At 41.8% G+C, this 25550-nt stretch overlaps 1 protein-coding gene and 1 pseudogene across 1 annotated transcript; both read right to left on the bottom strand.

The window, feature by feature from the left end:
- Nucleotides 1–12752: 12752 nt before the first annotated feature.
- On the bottom strand, nucleotides 12753–13252 carry LOC138812554 (tRNA-splicing endonuclease subunit Sen15 pseudogene; annotated as a pseudogene).
- A 3141-nt stretch (nucleotides 13253–16393) lies between these two features.
- Nucleotides 16394–17302, bottom strand: LOC138812461 (vomeronasal type-1 receptor 90-like). The gene has a single exon (XM_070000401.1). It carries the CDS (start codon nucleotides 17300–17302, stop codon nucleotides 16394–16396), a length of 909 nt encoding a protein of 302 aa, XP_069856502.1.
- Between the last annotated feature and the right edge of the window lie 8248 nt (nucleotides 17303–25550).

Genomic DNA, 25550 nt, shown 5'->3' with positions numbered 1-25550 from the left:
GGACTTTTCTTAGCTGGGAGGTCTCTTATTGCTGTTTCTATTTCAATGCTTGATATGGGACTGTTAAGCTGGTTTAACTCATCTTGGTTTAGTTTTGGCATGTCAATATTTGGTAGGAAAAGGTCCATTTCTGTCAAGTTCTCAAAGTTATTAGCATAAAGTTTTGAGAAGTATTCCCTTATAATGTTCTGAATCTTGGTTGTTTCCGTGGAGATGTTTCCATTCTCATCTCTGAGTTTATTAATTTGGGTGTGTTCTCTCCTTTTTCTGATAAGGTTTGCTAAGGGTCTGTCAATTTTGTTAAGTTTTTCGAAGAACCAACTCTTTGTTTTGTTGATTCTTTCTATAGTTTTGTTGGATTCTAATTCATTTAATTCTGATTTAATTTTGATTATTTCTTTCCGTCTACTGGATTGGGGTTTATCTTGCTGCTCTTTTTCAAGGAGGTTTAGATGTGTCATTAAATTGTTAGTTTCAGATCTCTCCAATTTGTTGATGTAGGAGCTCAGAGCTATAAACTTGCCTCTGAGTACTGCCTTTGCTGTGTCCCAGAGGAGCTGGTAATTTGTGTGTTCATTTTTGGTGAATAGCATGAACATTTTAATTTCCTTTCTAATCTCTTCCATGACCCACTCATGATTCAGCAGTGTGTTGTTCAGCCTCCATGTGATACCGGACTTTCTTTGGTGGCTTTTGGTGTTGAGTTCTAATTTTATTCCCTGGTGGTCAGAGAGAATGCAAGGTATAACTTCAATGTTTCTGAATTTAGACAAGTTTGCTTTGTGGCCTAAAATGTGGTCTATTTTAGAAAATGTTCCATGTGCTGCTGAGAAGAACATGTATTCTGATGCTACTGGGTGAAATGTTCGGTAAATGTCTGTTAAGTCTAGTTGATCTATGCAGCTGTTTAGATCTGCGGTTTCTCTGTTGAGTTTTTGCCGAGTTGATCTATCTAGTGGGGAGAGTGGTGTGTTAAAATCCCCAACAATTAATGTCTTTGTATCTATATGGGCTTTGAGGGAAAGTAGTGTTTCTTTGATAAATTTGGGTGCTCCATTGTTTGGCGAATAGATACTTAGAATTGTAATATCCTCCTGAAGGAGAGATCCTTTAATTAGTATGTAGCGACCTTCTTTATCTCTTCTCACGAATTTTAATTTGAAGTCTATTTAACGGCCCTGTTTATGAGGGCCGTTTGCTTGGTAGATTTTGTTCCAGCCTTTAACATTGAAAATGTGTTTGTTTTTACGGGCAAGATGTGATTCCTTCAGGCAGCAGATAGAAGGGTCTTTTTTTTAAATCCAACTAGACAGTCTATGTCGCTTAATTGGAAAGTTCAGTCCGTTAACGTTAAGAGATAGGACTGAGAGGTATTTGGGAGTTCCTGCCATGTTATCCACCTTCTTGGGGGCTGCGAAAACTGGGTTCTTCCTAAGGTTCTTGGATTCTCAGTTTGGGTGCAGTTTCTTGGCCTTTGTTGCGGTCTTGTTGGTTTTCTATGTGTAGGACATCTTTAAGAATCTTTTGTAGGGCTGGTTTGGTGGAGATGTATTGTTTCAATTTTTCTTTGCTATGGAAGGTTTTTATTTGGCCTTCAGTTATGAAGGAAAGTTTAGCTGTGTACAGCATTCTTGGTTGATAGTTGTTTGTTTTTAGGGCATGGCATATGTCATTCCAGGCTCTTCTTGCTTTGATTGTCTCTGCTGAGAAATCTGAGGTAATTCTAATTGGTTTCCCTTTATAGGTGTTTACCCTTTTCTCCTTGACAGCTTTAAGGATCTTTTCCTTGGTCTGGGTTGATCCTGTGTGGATTATAATGTGACGGTGGGATGTCCTATTCTGGTCTGGTCTATTTGGGGTTCTAAAAGCTTCTTGTATCTGAATAGGCCTATCTTTTTGTATGTTTGGGAAGTTCTCTGCTAGGATCCTGTTAAACAAATTTCCTAGACCATTAACTTCTGTTTCTAGGTGCTCCTCTACACCCATTATCCTTAGATTGGGCCTTCTGATGGTGTCTTCCAGGTGTTGGATAGACCTATCATATTTCTTGGACTTGTCTTGGATGGTTGTATGTTCTTTCTCTATAATATCTAGGCTGTCTTCAATCCCTGAGATTCGATCTTCTGCATGGTCTAACCTGCTGTCAAGACTCTCTACTTTGTTTTTTATCTCTTTTCCTTCTAATTGGTCAGCTTTGATGGCTTCAAGTCTTTGTTGAAGCTCTGTTTTAGGTCTTGTATGAATTTCTTTACTTCCTTAATTTGGTGTTCAGTGTTTGTTCTCAAATCACTTAGTTGATTGGTTATGGTTTCTTTGGACTCTCATTCCTTCTGTTGGGTTCCATTCAGCATTCCCTTTGTGGTCTCCCTGTCTTCCTTCAGCTCTTTGTTAATGGATTCCATGAATGCCTTTAGTGATCTTTGTGTATTCTCTACCTGGTCTCTCAATTCCTGTATTACTCTTTCATTAGCTTCCTCACGTCTGTGGGATTCCTGCAGTTCTCTTTCTTCCCGTTCGTGGGATTCCTGCAGTTCTCTTTGAGTGTTCTCTGCCTGCTCACGCCATTCCTCCCTTTCTCTTTGAGTATTCTCAAGTTGTTCACACAAATCCTGTATCAGCTTTTGAGTAGCTTCCTCAAGCTTATGATATTCCTGTATAAACTTCTGGGATGCCTCCTCTCTCTCCCTATCACGCTCATACAGAGTCCTTTGTAAGTTGTCAAACTTCTCATTTATCATGTTTGCTATTAGTGTTTGTAGAGCCATTTGGGAACTCTCCTTTGGATTATTCTTTATCTGTTCTAATCCCTGATTATCAAGATTGGGAATTGAGATACCCGAATTTGCCATTTTTCTTGTGTTTTTCCGGCTTACTCGGCCCATTTGAGATGAAGATTGCACCAGTTTTGTGCTAGAACACTATCTTAAGGCAACCATCAACCAAAGTTTGCGTTTGTACAGTCAATAGTCTACAGATACAATCTAGTTCAACAGATACATCTATTCAACATCAAACAACTGTATGTTAAAGGACTTCGAACCGCAGAAAAGAATTTGGAAAACCAGAAATTATTAGGATTAGGGAGAGATGTGGGTAAAAAATAGGAATAGATTGGTGTGGGGAGGCACAGGGAGAGTTAACTATGTCCTAATCACATTGAGGAAATGGGTTGGGTAGGATGCAAATAGAGAGAGAGAGAAAAAGAAGAGTCGGAAAGGGGAATGAAGAGAGACCAGAAAAAAAATAGAAAGGTAAAAATTAATGTTATTATAGAGGTTAAAAGACCGTCTATTTAGAGAGGAATGTGAGTATGTTCTGAGAAGGAGAGGGACATAGAGGAGATGTGAAAAACTTTAAGGATGGGAAAGGGAGAAGAAAAGATCAGAAGTTCAGTAGAGCTAGACAAAAAACAAAAAGATAATTAAGAAAGAAAGAAAAAGAGAAAGAAGACAAGAAAAGAAAGGAAAACGCTCATTCACATATTCCTAAAATAAAAATTATAAGATGAGAGAAAAAAAAAGTTACTGGAAAACAATTATTTTTTCAGAAGAGGCAAAAATTAAAGATTAATAAAAGTTTTAGAAGGGAAAAAATTTATATATATATATGTATATATATAAGGTAACAAAAAACAAAAAACAAGCAAAAAAAAGAAAAGAAGAAGAAGAAAAAAAAGAAAAAAAAAGTCTTTTGATTTTTTTTGGGGGGGGAGGAGTGGGAAGAATCCTTTATCTCCCTTTTGTCTGTAACCAGTCTCTTGTTGGAGTCTCTGGTCAGCTTGAGGTCCTGTGGCTTGATTGGTTTCTTAAGTCGGTTGGTTGGAAGAGGCAGAAAAATTCTCTGCTTTACCCAAGATTTTGAGATCCCCCTCCCAGATTAGTTTAATGGGAGGGTGATCTGCTTTGAGAATCACAAAAGAGGGGGATGCGGTGGTGAGGCTAGGTTCTGGGTAGAGTTGAGGCCTTTCAACAAACAGTAGCTTTTCCCTGGGGCTATTTTGTGATAAAGCTCACAGCGCCCAGCCTGGAGCCATTCTCAGGGTTTCTGTTTTTCAATTGATTGTGGTGGCTGCTAGAGGGAGGGGCAGCCTCTGGCTCTGGTTACCCAGTGAGGCAAGGCACTCCAATGGCTGGCGCCTGAGCTGGGTGACTTTTCCCTGGATGGAGCTGAGTCTGGCAGGTCACTTCGCCGTTAAGTTCTTGTGACCTGCTAAATGACTCGTTTTATTCCAAGGCCTGAGCTGGAGCTAGCAGCTCCTCCGAGCTTTGTCGGTATCCAAGATGGAGATTACCAGTGCTGGGGGGGAGGGGTGGCCTTCCCTCCTCTGCTCCCTGAGAAGGAGTGAGGACGTCGGGCTTGTACTCATGCCGAGTCTTGGATCTTGGGTCGTCTCTGGTCTGCAAACCGCAGGATGAAGATGTCCGCTCCTTGTCGGTTCTTGTTGGTGTTGAGTAGAATCTGCTCGTCCGCTGCGTCTGGCTCCTTCGTCCCGGACTCTCTGTGTCTCAGGTATGACCCCGCGGCGGTGGTCGCCACCGCGACCCTGCCGCCACAGCGGCAGCTGATGTGTTTCGTTGGCTTCCCCTCTCTTGTCTAACTCTCTGTCCTGTGATGGCACACTTGGTGTGATTCTCTGGCTTAGGACTGTTCACTGGAACTCTAAAACTGCTTTCTATGTGAGAGCTTGTTCAGATTCCAGCTTTTCCTCCGCCATCTTCCCGGAACCCTACCTCAACTCTTCTGGGAAAGAAATTCCAAAGAGGGAAAATTACTGGGTAAGGAATCAAAATAAGCTTCAAAGCAGGAGTGTGGCAAATATATAAGATGTGAAAATGTTTTCACACACATACTACCAACTCGATTAAGCATTGTATTTAGCCTGCTATTATCTTAGCATGGCTTTGAAATTAAATGGGATCAATATAGTGTGATCAAAGAATGGAATAAAAGTGTATTTTGGGGGGCAAATAAAAAAGCGACACAAAATTACTGTAGAAATGAATCTTGCACTAGGATAAAACACTGGGGCAATGGAACAGGAGACTAAGATTCAAAAGAGGCTTCATATCACACATTTCCCCTATGCAGTGATCACTGGAGTAGAAGTGAGGAAAATATAGGAGCACTTCAATAGACCCAGGAACTTCACTATGCAACAGATTCAGTATCAGTAAACGATGAATGTTTTTATCATGGAGAATTTTAAAGTAACCATTACCATGTTCAAAATGTATCTCTGATGTGCAGAGCATCATATCTGGTAGTACTGAAACTTTCCATTGAGGTTGGATGAGCAAAATCATCTGCTGTCTGGACAGTCTGTCAATTATGGCAATAATGGGATGAACCAATGCAGCAGTGGTACACAGGAGACACTATGTGGATAGGAAGCATACAACTTATGTGTAGTGACCGGATGAGAAAACTGGGAAAGACAAGGGGTGACATTGTACTCAAAGAAATATATTCAAGGAAGTGGTGCTGTGGAAAAACTGGTAGAGTGCCACCCTTGAGCCTCACATCTCAGGGACAGAACCTAGGCCCTGAAACCTCACAAGTGAAAAAGCAGAAGTGTACACATGGCCTAACTATGCAATGGTAATCCCCTCTACATCACCTCTATCACAACAATGAAGATTATAATGGCAATTAAAATGATGACAGGGAAGACTGCAACACTAACTCCTGTCATTTCAAAAAATGATAGGTATAAGATATGGAACCAACCCAGATGCCCCTCAGTAGATGAATGGATCAAGAAAATGTGGTATCTATACACAATGGAATTCTATGCCTCCATTAGAAAGAATGATATTGTCCCATTTGTTAGGAAATGGAAAGAATTGGGAAAATTATATGAAGTGAAGTAAGCCAGGCCCAAAGAAACCTAGGTCCCATGGTTTCCCTTATTTGAAATAACTAGCATATGTTTGAGACAAGCAGAAAAGGTCAGATAAGTTGAAGTTAGGTGAAATGAACCCCAAGGTAAGTATTCAACTGTTTTTTCTTTCATGTGATTGTTTCTAACATATTTATAAGATGATTTCTTTGTTGCTTTGTATGTCCCTCCCCCACGTTATAACCCCTGCTTTCACTGTATTTAATGTTGGTATAATTTGTGGAGGGTAAAGGATAAAACAAATGGTTTAATTAGGGATACAGGTGGACGCATTGGAACAATGGGATGTACAAGTTGTTATATCAAAAAATTAACTTTACAACTTTGGAAGGGGGTGTGGTGGGGTGAAGTGGGGGTATGGGAAATGGGAAGGGATGGGAACGGGAAACAAAGGAGGAGGCAACAATGCTTGATAAGAATTGTACTCAATTATCTTGCCCATTTAATTGTAACCCCTCTGTATGGTATTTTCACAATTAAAATATCTAAATAAAAACCTCTCAATTGTCTGTCGAAAAAAAAAAAAGACATCTGTAGGTTGTGCCAGTGGTTCTCACCTACAATTCTATCTACTCAGGAAGCTACTCCCAAGCATGCTTAGGGTCGGTATCCAACCTGAGTAGGAAAGTATATGAGATTTTGATCTCTAATAAACTACCCAAAAAGGTGGAAGTAGAGTTTGGCTCATGACATAGAGTCTTAGCCTTGGGCACAAATGATCAGGGACAGTGGCCTGGCCTTGATTCAAGGCACAAGACAGACAAAAGTACCTACATAAATAAAATATATCTGTAGATCTCTCTCTAAATTATCAGTAAAAAATGTTAGTGTACCTGGGTACTGGTGGCTCACTTCTGTAATCCTAGCTACTCAGGAGGCTGAGATGTGAGGGCCATGGTTCAAAGCCAGCTGAGGCAGAAAAGGCTATGGGACCCTCATCTCCAACGAACCACTAGAAATCCAGAAATGGCACTGTGGCTCAATTGGTAGAATGATATCTTGAGCTTAAGAGCTAAGGGACAGTGCCCAGGCCCAGAGTTCAAGCCTCATGATCAACCAAAAAAATATGTTAGGGGTTTCCAGGGTACTGTAGATAAAGTCATTCTAGGAAACATTTAGGTTTCTATGTTCCCTGATGAAAGCATTGTTGAAACTCCATTTCAAATCACAGCATGTGTAGCAGGAAATACTGTAAACATGGGGTAAAGAGGATAATGAAGTCTGGCGATCTCTTCTTACCTCACTTGCTTCTTAAGGTTGAGAGATTCGTAATCCTGCTCACAGGGAACAGCTTCCCAGGTGCCAATGGAATCTCTTAGAGAATATGATATGTTTATTAATTAAATGAACAAAATTACTATTTCAAGATGTGTGTTTTTTCAAAGTCAAAATCATCAGAAAGTAAACTTCAAGACCCAGCTGGTTATTAAAGGTTGGTTCTCTCACCCTGGGTACATCCTGAGATGCAGAGTTTCTTTGCCTTCCCCACTGGAGCCTGGCAACAAGGGTGACCATGTACCCTGGGTTTGCAGAGCCCAACATGTGCCGGGCCAGTGGTCAAGGACAAGGGTCACACTTCTCACACACAGGTGTGCTAGAAACCAATCATTCTTGATGGTCAAGGTGATGCAAATTGGCTCAAGACATGCCAAGATTAAATGTGAAAGTCCACAAATAGAGTTGAGAACTAAAACTTATGAACAAAGGAATTACTGGGGCATAGAGAATTACAAAGAGGAAAGATAATAGTAAATAGACCTCAAAGCACATCCGATCTCCAGTGGTAAGAATGGAGGCTTATGGAGCATCAGCCAATGAGCAGAATGTGACATGCCCTGTTCCAGTGCAGGTCTCCAATCAAAGATAAAGAAAATAATAAAAGAACTGACCAATGTGCAGTGGCCTCCAGAGTAAACAGATAAGACACTTTTGCTCAGGACATCTTTCCAGAAAGTGCAGTGGTGACAGCTGGACATGCATGGGCATACTCTCCACACAGCGCTGCCCTAGAGTTTCACATTGTTTTTTTAAGTGGGAACACTGATCTCCCTTGAGTGCCTTTGCCATGCTGCTTGTTCACAGAGAAGAGTTATGGAATTTGGAGGACCTAAGAATACATGCCATTGTCTATATGCTGCTTGGTCATTGGCTTCATCCTGCTTTATGATTGGCTGTATCTTTGGTCGACTGCATCCTGCTATGTCATTGGCTTCATCCTTCATCATTGGCTACATCCTAACCTGTCAGTGGCTGCATCCAACTTCCTCATGGGCTGTATCCTGATTTGTCACTGCCTGTGTCCTTTCTCATTGCCTGCATTCTAAAGCCTCATTGATTTTTATCTTGCTTTGCTATTGGCTATATCCTGAACATCCAAGAAGTCCAAAAGGTCTACTTTCAAAATCTATACAGAGATTTTGGGCAAAGAGAAAAAATTCAGGCAGCCTGCTTAAGAAAGCCCATTTGAACATAGCAAGATCAATAGAAAGCTCACGGATTGGGAGAAGATCTTTACTAGCCATACAACGGACAAGGGTCTCATATCTAAAATATACTTGGCACTCAAAAAATTAAACCCCCCAACAACAAATCCTCAAAGAAACAACTGCCCAATAAATAAGTGGGCGAAAGACTTAAAGAGAAGCTTCTCTGAAGAAGAAAGAAGGATGGCCAATAGACACATGAAGAAATGTTCAACATCCCTAGCCATAAAAGAAATGCAAATCAAAACAACATTGAGATATCACCTCACTCCAGTTAGAACGGCAAAAATCAAGAACTCTAACAACAACAGATGCTGGAGGGGATGTGGACAGAAAGGAACCTTACTTCATTGTTGGTGGGAATGTAAACTTGTTCAACCACTTTGGAAAGCAGTATGGAGGTTCCTCAAAAGTCTTCACATAGATCTCCCCTATGATCCAGCAATCCCACTTTTGGGCATTTACCCAAATGTTTACAAACAAGACCACACTAAAGCTACCAGCACAACTATGTTTATTGCAGCATTATTTACCATAGCTAAGATCTGGAACCAACCCAGATGCCCCTCAGTAAATGAATGGATCAAGAAAATGTGGTATATATACACAATGGAATTCTATGCCTCCATCAGAAAGAATGACATTTCCCCATTTGTTAGGAAATGGAAAAACTTGGAAAAAATTATATTAAGTGAAGTAAGCCAGGCCCAAAGAAACATAGGTCCCATGGTTTTCCTTATTTGTAATATCTAGTAGATGTATGAGTCAAGTGGAAAAGGTCAGATAATGTGATAGGAAAATGAACCCTTAGATATGTATTTTAATGTTTTTTTCTTTTATGCATGTGTTTCTAACGCATTTATAAGATTATTTCTTTGTTGCTTTGTATGTCCCTCCCCCACAGTATAACCCCTGCTTTCACTATATTTGATGTCAGTATAACTTGTGGAGGAGATGGGGAAAAACCAGTTGTTTAAGGATACTGGTGGACCTGTTGCAACAATGAGAAGTACAAATTGTCATGTCCAAAACGAGCTTTACAACGTCGGTGTGGGGGGGGGTGGGAGGAGGAAAAGGGGGGGAAGGAGAAGGATTGGGATTGGGATTGTGGGGGAGGGGGGAGGCTGGGAAGGGATGTGAAGGCTAAACAAAGGAGGAGGCTGCAATGCTTGGTAAGAAATGTACGCATTATCCTGCCCATGTAATTGTAACTCCTCTGTACAGTATGTTCACAAATAAAATAAAATAAAATTTTAAAAAAAAAGAAAGAAAGCCCATTTGAGCACAGGATGGAGAAACCAGAGACAGAGTGTGGCTTTTCACTCATCACCAGTGCAAACTGGATTACTAGGAGTGAAAATCCACATCCTGCTGCCACTGATCCTAGACAGTCCAAAAACCTGGGAAAGTATGTATACACCCAAAAAATATCTTCACGCCATCTCACAGAACAGCGTCTGGAATGTAGCTCTCCCCCAACACTCCAAAAGAACACCATCTTTGATACTGCAATAGAGACTGCCAGAGCAGCTAGTAGATAACTTGATGTAACTGTGGTATCATTTTTCAACATGACAGAGGAATCTGATCAGTGATTGTAACTGCCACCTAGGGGAATGTTGCCCCGCCCAGGAGGAGGTAGCTCTTCCCAGGAAGGGACAACTTTGCCAGGGTTGGCAGAGAGGGTGGGCCCCCCCCCCTGGGCAGTGAACTAAGACATTCCAGTCATATAGCAGCTACCCTCAGAGCTTAGCGCCTGTAGGAATTAAAAATCCAAAAGTCTGTAAACTCTCACTGGATAGACTGCAAAACTGAGAGTGGCTCCAAGCTGGGCCAAAAAAGCGTCTCAAGAGCTAGACAAACTGGGAAAAGCCACTGATTCCAGACATGCCACAAGCCCACCCACACACCAGCTCACTTGCAGAGAATCCAACCTGCAGAAACCAGCCACCTCCTTCCTGCAATCTATGCAAAGCCTATGTATGCTCTCTCCCACTGAGTCTGAGAGGAGGGACACAAGGACTCCCTAGGTTTCAAGGCAGAACTTTTCTCTGTCTGCTCAAACTGATTTGAGAAAACAACTAAGCCATAAGGAAAACCAATCACTGCAAGGAAATCAAAGGCTCGATCAAGAGACTGGGTAGCAGACATAGGGGAGACACAAATAAATTGAAGTATTGTTTTCTAAATGTAATTTTTATTTATTCCATTTTTATTTTATTCATATATTTTACCCCATTTTTTCTTCTTCATTGCTGTTTATTTCTACAGAGCCTATGGTGATTACTAGGCTTCCCCCTTATTTGTGTGTATACTTAATTCAGTCTATATTTTGAGCAAATATCTATTCCTCAGTTTTATGATTTTTAACTTTAGAATTATTACTTTATAGAAATATACCTTTTTTCCAGATAAGGGGTAGGTTTATTCAGTAGACCTGCTGGGCCCAGGCCAGGTTGGCATTCCCCATGGATGAGAAAGGCCTGGGAAAGACCTAAGAGATAGAGTTTGGAAAAGAAGTGGGAAAGAGCTGGGAAAGAGGTGGGAAAGAGACAGAGTTGGGAAAGAGAGCATGGAAAGAGAGAGAGCTGGGAAAAAGAACTCAGAGAGTTGGGTAAGGGCTGAGAAGGAAAACATATATACATTTTAAAATATCTTTATTTCTTCCTTGTTCTTTCTTATTTTTTTTTGTTTCTCTGAATTTAAGTCTTAGCTTTCTTCTGTCTGTTCCTTTCCTTCACTACATCCCTCTAGTATTATTTTCTCTACCTCCATTTCTCATTATATTTTTCAATCTTCTAATTCACCTCAACTCATTTTCCTTTATTTCTTTTTTTTTTACAGAGTTCAGGACACTTTTTATTTTGTAACACTTATTAGAAAAGTAATACAAATAAAAACTGAAATGCTGGGGAAGGAAAGCCACCTATTCATTTACCATGCCACGCTTGCTACTATAGCCACAGGTAATAATCGTACTTTATCATCCTCTTGTTACCTGCTGGGGCCATTTGAAGCCATGTTCACTTCACATTCACTCACAGTTTCATAGTTTGTAATGTTTTCACTGTAACATTTTCTCATGTTTGTCATAATATATACTCATTTCTAATGACTATTCAAGGTACTACACAGAGACAGGTTTATTAACTACTTAGACCAGGTGATGGTAAATGAAGGCCTACATTTGTAAATAAAGCTTTAATTTACTATAACATAGCCTGACTCAAGGTTGACATATTGTCTATGGATGTTTGTCATGCTACAAACAGCAATGTTGGACAATTAGGACAGATTGTATGGCCTGCAAGGCCCATTTATTGCCTGGCCCTTTAAGAAAGTGTGTACATTCCGGACCTAATCTTTTAAGTGGCTCACAAGTGGGAATATTAAAAGTAATGCTAGTCGGAGAACATTTGAACATAAAATTTTTATACTTTGTACAACATAATTGGAGGATTAAGAAAATGGCATGACTAGGTCTATTTAATATAGATGTCTTTAGGGCCGACACTTTTTTCCACACTATCTCGTGCAGTAATATAGTTATGATATAAGGATGGTGGGACAAAAGGCCCATTGTTCCTATAGGTAACAGTCAGAGGTCCTGACTATTCTACGCATGTACGCTTACACTCCTGAGGAGTGTATTTTCAGTTCTGATCTAAAGTCAATTAAAGAGGAAATTGCAACTGAAAAAGGAATCCACAGAAAGAATCCTTCAGTGTCTACTGGGAATGAAAGCAGATAGCAGTAAATTCTTCAGGTGTCTAAGGCCATATAAGTGCTATTCCAAGCTGGCTGAAATGACTAAAAGGCACTAAAGGGCTGAAGAAGGGAAAGAGAGGTGACTTCAACAAGTTCATGGTGGCAGCTATGCATGTGATGACAGTCTTCTTTGCACACATCCTGCCATAACTTATAGAGAAATGCAGACTGTCTCCAGAATGCTCTATAGCAACCACTCTATGTTTCTGACAATACAAATTCTTTTTTTCTTTTTTGGTCCAGTCGTGGGGCCTGAACTCTGGGCCTGGGTGCTGTCCCTCAGCTCTTCAGCTCAAGGCTAGCACTCTACCACTTGAGCCACAGCGCCACTTCTGGCTTTTTTCTTTTCTTTTCTTTTTTGCTTATGTGGTGCTGAGGAATCGAACCCAGGGCCTCAGGCATGCAAGGCAAGTGCTCTACCACTGAACCAACTTCCCAGCCCAACAATACAAATTCTTTAATCTGAGAGAATTTTTTCCAAAAATCTTACAAGATGGACAAGTTATATTAACCCGAATATCTTGAGGTACAAGCTAGAGCAAGCTGATGAGTCTCAAATCCAATCTTTCGTGAGCACTGACAAGCATTGACAAGCAAAGATGTCATCTTCTAAGGGAAATACTCTGTGGGTCTGGCAGCATAAATCCATGCATGAGCTTATAATAGACTATTGTTGAGTCAGACTCCACTATGGTCAAGGTAAATGACATTGGCAGATCTGGATCGCCTTGCAGTTTTTGAGATGCCTTCAGGATTTCCCTAATCCTGTTATGGCTAAGAGACGCAGAGACTGGAGTAGGCACCACAGTCTGTAACCCTTCCTCTTCTATCTCAGTACCAACTAGACAGATGAGTTGTAGTTCTGGTAATCCCAAACAATTTACTCTATGCCAACTTTTACTCTCCAGGTAAACCAAGAATGATATACAAACTTGAGTGGAATCTCCTATGTCTAATTCCATAATTTCTAAGTACATAAGGTGAGTAGCCATCCAGGCGTACTTGGGGCTGCCAGAAGAGTGCTGCCGTTGCCACCACTGCCACCGCATCCAGGGTCTGCACCACCGTCAGGAGTCGGCTCGGAACCGACCTGCTCCTCCATGTTGGCCCACGCCTCATATTTCTTTATTTCTTGTCCTTCACTACTTATTCCTTTGCTTTAGTCCACTGATCCCTATTTGATTGTTGTTGATCTAGACTCTATCTGCATCCATTTTGACAGTGTCAAAGTGGACTATTGTGTTATCCTTTTGGTTCAGACTGCTTTAAAGCTCCTGAAAGATTTGTTCTCTGATTTCAACTATATATCTCTATCTCTATCTCTATCTATCTATCTATCTATCTATCTATCTATCTATCTATCTATCTATCTATATTCCCCACTCTGGAAGAACAATACCCCTCCCGTAACAAAGAAAAGGAGAGGTCAATAGGAGAATACCTATCTATGATTTCGAACCTCTAAAATCAGTGCAAATACAGGGATTGTGGTTGGTTTTTGTCTTAAAATTGTGTTCTGTGGTGGTACTGGAATTGCTTTCATATCCTAAAAGGAAAGATAGAGTTAAAATACCTGCCTATGATTGTTAACCCTTAAAGTCTGTGCAGCTATAGATTCCAGGTTGGTTGTTGTCTTAAAAATGTTTCCTGGTATGGTACTGGATTTGCTCTCAATTCTAAATGGGCAGAACTAGCCATAGAAACACAAGAAAAATGGCAAGTCAAGGAACCTCAACTCCTACTCAAAATAAATAGGCAACAGAGCAATCAATGAAAAACCTAGAGGACAGTTCTCAAGCTCTACAAACACTACTTGTAAACATGCTGAATGAAAAGACTGAAAGCCTGCATAAGGCTATACTTGAGCGTGATGAGGCTAACCAAAGATTAATAGAGGAATTCATGGACTCCACCAACAAAAAGCTGTATTAATTCCAACCAAAGGGGCTGGGAAGGTGGGTCAGTGGTAGGGTACTTGCATAGCATGCATGAGGCCCTGAGTTCAATTCCTCAACACCGCATAAGCAAAAAGAAAAAAGCCGGAAATGGTGCTGTGGCTCAAGTGGTAGAGTGCTAGCCTTGAGCTGAAGAGCTGAGGAACAGTGTCCAGCCCAGAATTCAGGCACCATGACCAGCAAAAAACAAACAAACAAGCAAAAAACCGCAAAACACAAAACATAATTCCAACCAAAGGAAAGGAAGTCCAATGAAAGTATAGCCATTCAGCTAAAGGATTTGAGGAGAACACTGAAAACCATATCAAGGAGGTAACAAAGTCTGTACAAGATCTAAAACAAAGCTTCATCAACGAAATTGAAGCCATCAAAATTGATTGATTAGAAGGAAGGGAAATAAAAAAAAAAACAAAGCAGAAAGTCTTGACAGTAGAGTAGATGTTGCAGAACCAGAATCTCAGAAGTTGAAGATAGTATAGACTTTAGAGAGCAGGAACCACCACATATTCAAATCAAATCCAGGTAACAAGATAAATCCTACAAGGGATACAAGACACAATCTGAAGGGCTAATTTAAGGGTAATTGGTATTGAGGCTGGCCTAGAAAAGTAAGCTAAAAGAATAGGAAATATATCAGAATCATAGCAGAGAAATTCCTGAACATCCAAATGATAGGTCCACTCAGATACAAGAAGCCTTTAGAACCCCAAACAGAGAAAACCAGAATGGGACATCCCACCACCACACTGTGATCTGCACAGGATTTATAAAGACAAAGCTTAAGCTGGGGCTTGAACTCAGGGCCTGGCTACTGTCCCTGAGCTTCCTTTGCTCAAAGCTAGTGCTCTACCACTTGAGCCACAGTGTCACATCTGGCTTTTTCTGTGTATGTGGTACTGAGGAATCAAACCCAGGGCTTCATGCATGCTAGGCAATCACTCTACTACTAAGCCCCTTTCCCAGCCAGTATAGAGCCTTATAAAGAGGAAATAGCAATGGAAATACACTTCAAATTAGGCCCAATGTCCAGTGGTGGGATTCTAGGCTCTCAGTGCATCAGCCAATGAGCAAGGGTGAAACATACCAAGTTGGAGTCCTGGTCTCTGAGCAAACAAAAGGAAAAAGAACTAGCTAATGTGCAATGGCCTCTAAAGTAGAGAAGTAGGCCCGGTCTCACAGGACATGCTCCAGAAAGTTCCATGGTTACAGCTGTATATCCAGAGCCATAGTCTCTTCCCAGTGCTTTCCAATTTGCTACCTGAGTCCTGAACATTGAGGTTCTCCACTGTGTCCCAATGCCATGCTGCTTGTCACAGTGTAGAATCATGGAGGCTGTAGGATATAAATACAGGTGTCGTGGCCTCTATCTTGCTTTGTCCTTGGCTGTACCCTTTCTCATTGGCTGCATCCTGCTTTGTAATTGTCTGTATCCTGCTCCCTCATTGGCTGTCTACTGAGTTGTCATTGACTAGATCCTGCTTCTTCATTGGCTGATAAATATTCATAGGATGTTTTAATAAAATTTCACAAACAGCACTGTTAGTAGAAATAGAATGTAAGGGTGAAATGAAATGTATAGCAGCTGTCTTCATAAAAATAGAAACAAGTTGTTAATTTTAATAATGTACAGAAAATATTATCTTTTTTTGTTGTTGGTCATGGGGCTTGAACTCTGGGCCTGGGTATTGTCCCTCAGCTATTCAGCTGAAGGTGAGCACTGCGCCACATGAGCCATAGCACCACTTCGGGCTTTTTCTGCTTATGTGGTGCTGAGGAATTGAACTTGGGGCATCATGCATGCAAGGCAAGCACTCTACCACTGAGCCACCTTCCCAGACCAGAAAATACATTCTTTATCCCAACAATTATATTTTAAGTAACAAAACCCAAAAAAAACTTTGATGCACACACACTTTTACACACACACACACACACACACACACACAGAGAGAGAGAGAGAGAGAGAGAGAGAGAGAGAGAGAGAGAGAGAGAGAGAGAGAGAGAGAGAAAGGCACATTGAGCAAGACTTCAAAACCTGAATGTTTAACTTGTCTAGTGCTCAATCCCCACAGCTCCACTCTAGGTCCTTTGGTGGTCAATTAGATATTATAGTCTCATGGATGTTCCTGTCTGGGATAGCTTTGAACCTGTATCCTCAGATGTTATCATACTGAATAGTAGAATGAAAGGCCTGAGACACTGGCTCCTGGCCTCTGTAGTGTTTCTATCATCTACAAAGCAAGGATGAGGTGAGCAGAGTTGGAGCCTCACCATGGTCTTCACTCCTCTTATAATTGATCATTCTTGGTATAACATGACTGAGTGATCCATCGTGAAACCATTCTGTTATTCTTCATGAGGAAGAACGGGCAGAGGGTGGGGTAGCTTAAGGACAACATTACAAGCACAGCCTTGGATTTGTTCAATTTCTCCAGTGTGTACAAGGAATACACAGTCACGATGTTGTTGGAGCAATGGAAGAACAGGAAGCAGCTGACCAGCAGCAGGATGGTGTTGGTGGCTGTGTTCTCGGGTGCCGGCTGGGAGGCAAGGCTGGGACTGTGGAAGTGCCGGGCTCTGTGGCGGTGTCTGTAGAAGAGCCTCACCATGTAGAGGCTGGGGGCCACCATGAGGCCCAGGAACATAGCATCTCGCAGCACAATGGAGCTGATAATGGGCGTTGGGGTGTCCCTTCCAAACTTCGTTTGACAGTAGGGATGAGAAAATCCCAGGCTCATGACAGTGGACTTGCAATTAGATTCCACAGTTTTGATTATGTTGAAACACATGACGGGATTCAAGATCCAGAAGGACAGCAGCAAGGGGAGGATGCAGGTGGAGGATCGGCTTTTCAGCCAAGCCCACTGGGCAGGGGTTGGGTTAATGGTGAGGGCCTGGAATGCGCTCAGGCAGGTGGTAGTGCAGGTGGACAGTCCCCGAGTGACCCTGAACAGGAACAACACCGCCTTACATGTGGTATCATCCCAGAAACACAGGACTCCATACGAGGAGACAATGTACGGCATGGACTCAAAAATGATGGTCAAGGCGTTGACCAGGGTCAGGTGCATGAAAAAAATGGCAATGGGCTTCCGGATCCGGGGTTTACACACAGAGCTGTACGCGTACATCAGGAAGAGGACACAGTTCCCCAGGACTCCCAGACACACCTTAGACACAAAGAGAAGCCTGAACATGGTGTCGCCTGTGGTGGCTGTCATTGTGTGTGTGTGTTTGTGTGTGTGTGTGCGTGGGAGTGTGTTAGTTTAATTGCGAAAGTGTGTACAAGACTGAATTAATGTGTTTCAGCATGTGATTGTGTGTGGGCATGTGTGTGTGTGTGTGAGTGTGTGTGTGTGTGTGTGTGTGTGTGTGTGTGTGTGTGTTGCTGAGAATCAAAGCAAGAGTCTCGCCCAGCCAGGAAGGTTAGAAAGCTCTAGAAAACACTGTGAGTCCCACAAGTGGGAATCTTCATGGTGCTCCATTTCTTTATCAGGTAAGCCAGGCTTAGAATGAATGCCAATAGATAGAATGTTAAACAATGATTTAAAAATAGTTTCTTTTTGAGGGGGTTGGTCATACCGCTTATGAAATTGGAACTCAGGGCCCGGGTACTGTCCCTGAGCTTTTTTACTCAAAGCTGGTGCTATCCCAGTTGAACCACAGCTCCATTTCTAACTTTTTGGTGGATCACTGGAGATCAGAGTCTCAAGTACTTCCCTTTCTGGTCTGACATTGAACCTGGATCCTCAGATCTTTGCCTCCTGAGCAGTTGGGATTACAGCCATGAGCCACCAGGGTCTGGCCCATACAATTGTTTTAAGTGGAATGTGGGGAAAATGTTCCACTTGCCAGCTCTGGAGGGTTGGAAGTGTTCTGACCTCGGTATTTCAGAAATGAATGTGCTGTGACCTTTGAATCTGGGATGTTGGGACTGGAAGGACCTGGGGAGACACGTGTTAGAATCAGGAGGGAATTCAAGGGCACCACACTGGGCTGGGGTGTTAGGAAAGAAGATCACTGGCTGTCTCTTCCTGTGGTCCCTGGGGCTCCATCATGGCCCGGCACTGGATGGTACAAGGAGCACTGGGAGCCCGGGCATCTCGTTGGCTTCACTTTTTGAAAAATTTCATTATTTGTACACCTGTTGCACATATAGCACATCCATGTAAAATCCTCGTGGGGATGGCTACAACATGACTTTTGTTTTTTTGTTTGGTCATGGGACTTGAACTCTGGGCCTGGGCACTGTCCCTCCACTCATCAGCTCAAGGCGAACACTCTACCACTTGATCCACAGAGCCACTTCTGGTTTTCTGTGTTTCATTGGAGATGAAAGTCTCACAGACTTTCCTGCCTAGGTTGGCTTTGTACCTCAATCTTTAGATCTCATCCTCCTGAATAGCTAGGATTACAGGCTTGATTCACCGGTGCTGAGAACGATATGACTTTTTTCATGGTGTATAGAGATATTAGAAGATAAATATCTAACCAATATTTTCTGTACATTTTTTTCTGTCAGTCGTGGGGCTTGAACTCAGGGTCTGGGTGCTGTGCCTGAGCTCTTCAGCTCAAGGCAAGTGCTCTACCGCTTGAGCCACAGCACCACGTCCCGTTTTGTAGTGGTTTCTTGGAGATAAGAGTCTACCAGACTTTTCTGCCTCAGTTGGCTTTGAACCATGACCCTCAGATCTCAGCCTCCTGAGTAGCTGGGATTACAGGCGTGAGCCACCAGTGCCTGGCTTATTTTCTGTATGTTTCAGAGTTTCCCCCTGTATCATTCTCACTCATTACTGTTCTTGTGTTTTCTCTCACATTACATAGAATCCTTTGTTCCTCAATAAACTTGCACTGAATTAAATTAGTATCCCATTTTTCCTGACCAAGTCTGTAAGAGCATTTTCAACCCATTCTCCTGAACAATCTCCTGCACAACAAAGTTTCACTCTGGCCCTCTTTGCTGCTGCACAGAAGTATTCTCACCTTTTCCTGTCCAGAAGCAAGAGCCAAACTGTTGAACATGACAACCCTGTGTGTTGTTCCCCTCAGCATCCATTGTGCCTTCCAGAGACAGTTTAACTTTTATGAATTAGAATTCTGAGGAATTGTGATATTGGCTATGGTTCACAAACGTTCATCATATTCTCATATTGGCAATATGTCTTATCTTTCCTTATGTAATCAGGATCTTTCCAGATTGTCTTTTTCTACCTGGGTTGGTCATGGGCCTTGATTCTGGGTCTGAGCATGGTCCCTGAACATTTTTCCTCAATACTAGAACTCTATGACTTGAGCCACAGCTTTGTGTCTGGCTTTTTGGTGCATAATTGGAGATCAGTGTCTTATGGACTATCTTGCCTAGGCTGGCATTGAACTGTTATCCTCAGCTCTCAGTTTCCTGAGTAGCTAGGATTACAGGTGTAAACCACACACGCCCAAATCATCTTTTAACAAGTGCTTGCCTTTTCTCTTCTGCTATCTCTAAACTTTTCAATTTAATTAGCATGACCTCTAGAACTTTCTATTATTATTATTTTTTGGGTACTGTTGTGGGGCCTGAACTCTGGGCATTGGCACTGTCCTTTAGCTCTTCAGCTCAAGGTGAGAGCTCTACCACTTGAGCCACAACGCCACTTCTGGCTTTTTTCTTTTTTGCTTATGTGGTGTTGAGGAATGGAACCCAGGGCCTCAGGCATGCAAGGCACGCACTCTACCACTGAGCCACCTTCCCAGCCCCACCTGTAGAACTTTCTAGTGAAGCTTGTTATTTTATAGTTTCCCTTCTTATTGGACAGAAGAGCAGTGTGAAGTGAGAGTATTAAATGCAGCACACTCACAAAGAACTGACTTGGGCTGTGTATTTTCCATAAGGCTCCCTGCTCTGATTCTCATTCCATGACCCACTGGGCAATTTTTGGACTCATGTTACTAGGATCAACCATTGCAATGCATTATTTTACACAAAGACTTTAGTAATTACCAGAAATAACAGGGGGGGAAAAAGGAAAGATGGAAATGATATAAATAAACCTGATCAAGGCAGTTCATACTCTTGATTAAAGTGTAGTGAGAAACCGCACACCCAGTCTTTCTTAAATGCCATCTTTCACCCAGTCAGAATAAAATTCCATTTATTCTCTCTCAGACACTGATGAAGCCAATCCAGTCCTCTGAGAAGCCACAAGGGTGCAGAGTTGTTTCAGCTGAACAACTTTTCCCAACACAATTATTGTGCTTTACAAATGGAATGAAAACTGCCCCAGAAAAACGATATCTCCACACATTGAAAGATAAAAATCTGCTGTGAAAACTTGCTACTATGAAGATGCACTATGAAATTTCTGCCACAGAAATCAAAGAGATGATTCAGACACAAAGATCAAGAGAACAATGTCAGAAAAGAGCCCCAACATTACAGACTGGGTCCTGGGATGAGGACAAGGAGAGCAGACAGCCCTTATGGGAGAAAACACAGAACAACTCAGCTCCTTGTGAACAAGCCTACGTTTCACACACTCACCACTCTGTGTCCAATAAGATGGGGAAATGTTAAACATTAAAGTAGTACCTGCAAGCTAATTTAATACGGGAATTTTAGAGATAGCAATAGACAAAATGCAAGCCCTTTGGAAATAAGATTTTTGTGGCTCACCTGCTACTCAGGTAGCTGATATCTGAGGATATCTGAGGATCCCAGTTCTAAGCCAGCTCTAGCAAGGAAAGATTGTAAGATTTGTGTCTCCACAGAATCACCAAAAGCTGGAAGCAGAGCTAGAGCTCACATGGTACAATGTTAGCCTTGAACAAAAGTATTTATTGATAGTGTCCTAGCCCCAGAACTGGCACATAATCACACACACACACACACACACACACACACACACACACACACACACACACACCATGATTTTGGATTCCCCTTGTAAATACATTTGAAAGTACTCCTAATATGCCTAGAAGATGGAACTTACCACGGGTGATTTGGCAGTTGTACAGGACTCGTCTGAAGGGAACCGAGCAGTGTTGTGCCACAGTGGCTGAAGTGTGCACACCTGAAAGAATAAAAAGCAAGCAAATACCTGAACAAAAAGGGTAGCATTGAGAGAAAGAAGAAAGATGTGTATTCAACTGCAAACACAAGTGAGAGAAATGAAGACAGGCCAGTGATGCACACCTGCAATCCTAGCTACTCAGGAATCTGAGATGTGAGGATTGGGGCTCAAAGCTATCAAGAGCAGGAACAATCCAGGAGATGCTTATCTTTACAAAAGCTAAATAAGTTTAAATAAACCCACAATTAGTGCTGTGGGTCAAGTGGTAGAGAACTAATCTTGGACAAAACAGCTAAAAAAAAAATCTGAGCACCAAGGGCTTGTCTTCAAGCCCTAGGACTGGCACCAAAAAGGAATAGGGAGAGAAGTGAATCTGCAAACCACAGCTCATCCTGGGATGGGCAGTGTTGGGCCTTCACCCAACCCCTGGCTCTGAACCAAGGTTCAGAGTTGCGGAATCCTTCCTCTGGCTGTCTGGACTGCAGACACACAGAGCGTCTTTGGAAGCCTGGCTTGATCATGCATGCCCCTATCAGCTAGAGGAGTCCGGGGGGGGGGGGGTGTTCCACAGAATGTTTGCTCACCTCGTCCCCTGCTGCTGTCATTCTGACCCTGTTTATTTCTTGTCATCATGATGGACCAGAGCAGTCAGGTGCCCTGTCCCACATTCACAGCATGTCTCCTGATGCAGGTCTGTCTGTCCTCCCAGTCTGAGCAGTGAAAAGAAAGTCAAATGGAGATGCTAAGAGCTCATCAAAGTTACTTCTGACACCAGGAAATAACCTGAGCACCACAGGGCCGAGTTCAGAGAGCACTGTGCCCTCCACTGGGAGGCACTGAGCCCCCAGCATTCATGGCTTGGCACTGAGCTCCATATGGTCTCTGTCTTGGCTCACTGATTGATTACCCAAAGTTAGGATGTCGTGATCACAATGTGTCCTTCTTTGTATAAAATGGAGACCAACACAGAAAGATAGAAAATGGGGGCTGGGAAGGTGGCTCAGTGGTAGAGTGCTTGCCTTGTGTGCATGTCATGGGGCCTGAACTCTGGGCCTGGGCGCTGTCTCTCATCTCTTTTGCTCAAAGCTAGTGCTCTTGAGCCACAGCACCTCTTCCGGCTTTTTACTTTTTGCTTATGTGGTGCTGAGGAATCAAACTCAGGGCCTCATGCATGCTATCCAAGTACTCTACCACTAAGCCACCTTCCCAGCTCCCTTGGTTGGAATTAATACAGCTTTTTGTTGGTGGAGTCCATGAATTCCTCTATTAATCTTTGGTTAGCCTCATCATGCTCAAGTATAGCCTCATGCAGGCTTTCAGTCTTTAGATTCAGCCTGTTTACAAGTAGTGTTTGTAGAGCTTGAGAACTGTCCTCTAGGTTTTTCATTGATTGCTCTGTTGCCTATTTATTTTGAGTAGAGGTTGAGGTTTCTTGACTTGCCATTTTCCTTGTGTTTCTATGGCTAGTTCTGCCGATTTAGTAATGAGAGCAAATCCAGTACCATACCAGGAAACATTTTTAAGACAACAACCAACCCAGAAACTACAGCTGCACAGTCTTTAAGGCTTAACAATCATAGGTAGGTATTTTAACTGTATCTTTCCTTTCAGGATATGAAAGCAATTCCAGTACCACCACCGAACACACTTTTAAGAAATAAGCCAATCCTAATCCCTGTATTTGCACAGAGTTTAGAGGTTCGAAATAGGAGATATGTATTCTACTATTGACCTCTCCTTTTCTTTGTTTCGGGAGGGGAATTGTTCTTCCATATGTGTGTGTGTGTGTGTGTGTGTGTGTGTGTGTGTGTGTGTGTGTGTGTGTGTAGTTGAAATCAGTGAACAAATCTGTAATGAGCTTTAAAGCAGTCTGAACCAAAAGGATGACACAATAATCCACTTTGACACTGTCAAAATGGATACAGATAGAGTCTAGATCAACAACAATCAAATAGGTATCAGTGGACTAAAGCAAAGAAATAAGTAGTGAAGGACCAGAAATAAAGGAAAATGAGTTGAGGTGAATTAGAAGATTGAGAGATATAAAGAAAAATGGAGGAAGAAAAAATAAGAGTAGAGGGATGTAGTGAAGGAAAGGAACAGACAGAAAAAAGCTAAGACCTAAATTCAGAGAACAAAAAAAAATAAGAAAAAATAAAGGAAGAAATAAAGGTATTTTAAAATGTATATATGTTTTCCTTCTCAGCCCTTTCCCAGCTCTCTGAGCTCTTTTTCCCAGCTCTCTCTCTTTCCCTGCTCTCTTTCCCAGCTCTCTCTCTTTCCCACCCCTTTCCCACCTCTTTCCCACTTCTATTACCAGCTCTCTCTCTTAGGTCTTTCCTAGGCCTTTCTCATCCATGAGGAATGCCAACCTGGCCTGGTCCTAGCAGGTCTACTGAATAAACCTACCCCTTACCTGAAAAAAATGTGTAATGTGTAAAGTAAAAATTCTAAAATTAAAAATCATAAAATTGAGCAATAGATATTTGCTCAAAATATAGCCTGAAATAAGTATACAAAAAAAAAATTAAGGACAAAGCCTAGTAATCACCATAGGCTGTGTAGGAATAAACAGCAATGAAGAAAAAATGGGGCAAAATATATAAATAAAATAAAAATAGAAAAAATAAAAATTACATTTAGAAAACAATTCTTCAATTTATTTGCGTTTCCCCTATGTCTGCTACCGGGTCTCTTGATGGAGCCTTTGATTTACTTGCACTGATTGGATTTCCTTATGGCTTAGTTGTTTTCTCAAATCAGTTTGAGCACACAGAGAAAAGTTCTGCCTTGCAAGGTTGGGAGTCCTGTGTCCCTCCTCTCAGACTAACTCAGTGGGAGAGGGGATAGGCTTTGTGTAGAATGCAGGAAGGAGGTGGCTGGTTTCTGCAGGTTGGAGTCTCTGCAAGTGAGCATGTGTGTGGGTGGGGCTATGGCATGTCTGGAATCAGTGGCTTTTCCCAGTTTGTCTAGCTCTTGAGACCTTTTTTTGGCCCAGCTTGGACCCACTCTCAGTTTTGCAGTCTATCAAGTGAGATTTTACAGACTTTTGGATTTTTCATTCGTACAGGTGCTAAGCTCTGAGGGTAGCTGCTATATGACTAGAATGTCTTTGTTCACTGCCAAGGGGCGGGGCCAACCCTCTCTGCCAACCCTGGCAAAGTTGTCCCTTCCTGGGAAGAGCTACCTCCTCCACCCAATCATCACCGCCCCCCCCCCACCAAAGTTGTAAAGTTTGTTTTTCGACTTAACAACTTGTCCATCTCATTGGTGCAATGGGTCCACCTGTATCCCTATTTAAATGATTTGTTTTTTCATTTCCCCTCCACAAATTATACCAGCATAAAATACAGTCAAAGCTGTGGTTATACCATGTGGGAGAGACATACAAAGCAATAAAGAAATCATCTTATAAATATGTTAGAAACAATTGCATGAAAGAAAAAACATTTGAATACTTATCTTGGTGTTCATTTCACCTAACATCAACTTATCCGACCTTTTCTGCTTGTCTCAGACATATACTAGTTATTGCAAATTAGGGAAACCATGGGACCTAGGTTTCTTTGGCCTGGCTTACTTCACTTCATATAATTTTTCCCAAGTCTTTCCATTTCCTAACAAATAGGACAATGTCATTCTTTCTGATGGAGGCATAGAATTCCATTGTGTGTATATACCACATTTTCTTGATCTATTCATCTACTGAGGGGCATCTGGGCTGGTTCCATATCTTATAGACTATCAGTTTTTTTAAATGACAGGAGTTAGTGTTGCAGTCTTCTCTGTCATCATTTTAATTGCCATTATAATCTTCATTGTTGTGTGTTGCATAAGTTTGCTTTGTCACTTGTGAGATTTTAGGACCTAGGTTCTGTCCCTGAGATGTGGGGATCAAGGGTGACACTCTACCAGTTTTTCCACAGCACCACTTCCTTCAATATATTTCTTCGAGTACAACATCGCCTCTTGTCTTTCCCAGTTTTCTCATCCTGTCACTACACATAAGTTGTATGGTTCCTATCCACATAGTGTCTACTGTATACCACTGCTGCATTGGTTCATCCCATTATTGTCATAATTGACAAACTGTCCAGACAACAGATGATTTTGCTCATCCAACCTCAGAGGAAAAGTTTCAGTACTGCCAGATATAATGCTCTGGACCTCATAGATATATTTTAACATGGTAATGGTTACTTTACAATTTCTCCATGATAAAAACATTCATCATTTACTTATACTGAATCTGTTGCATAGTAGAGTTCCTGGGTCTATTGAAGTGCTCCTGTATTTTCCTCACTTCTATTCCTGTGAACACTGCATAGGGGAAATGGGTGATATGAAGCATCTTTTGAATCTTAGTCTCCTGTTCCATTGCCCCAGTGTTTTA

Source organism: Dipodomys merriami, unplaced genomic scaffold (assembly GCF_024711535.1).
Source record: "Dipodomys merriami isolate MVZ:Mamm:240054 unplaced genomic scaffold, mDipMer1.0.p SCAF_57, whole genome shotgun sequence".
NCBI classification, from domain to species: Eukaryota; Metazoa; Chordata; class Mammalia; order Rodentia; family Heteromyidae; genus Dipodomys; species Dipodomys merriami.
The sequence above is the reverse complement of the archived record's forward strand: the minus strand, read 5'-3'. Positions and strand labels throughout refer to the sequence as shown.

Excerpts from the sequence above, each read along its gene's own strand:
- LOC138812461 (XM_070000401.1), bottom strand. The coding sequence starts at position 17,302 with ATGTTCAGGCTTCTCTTTGTGTCTAAGGTGTGTCTGGGAGTCCTGGGG.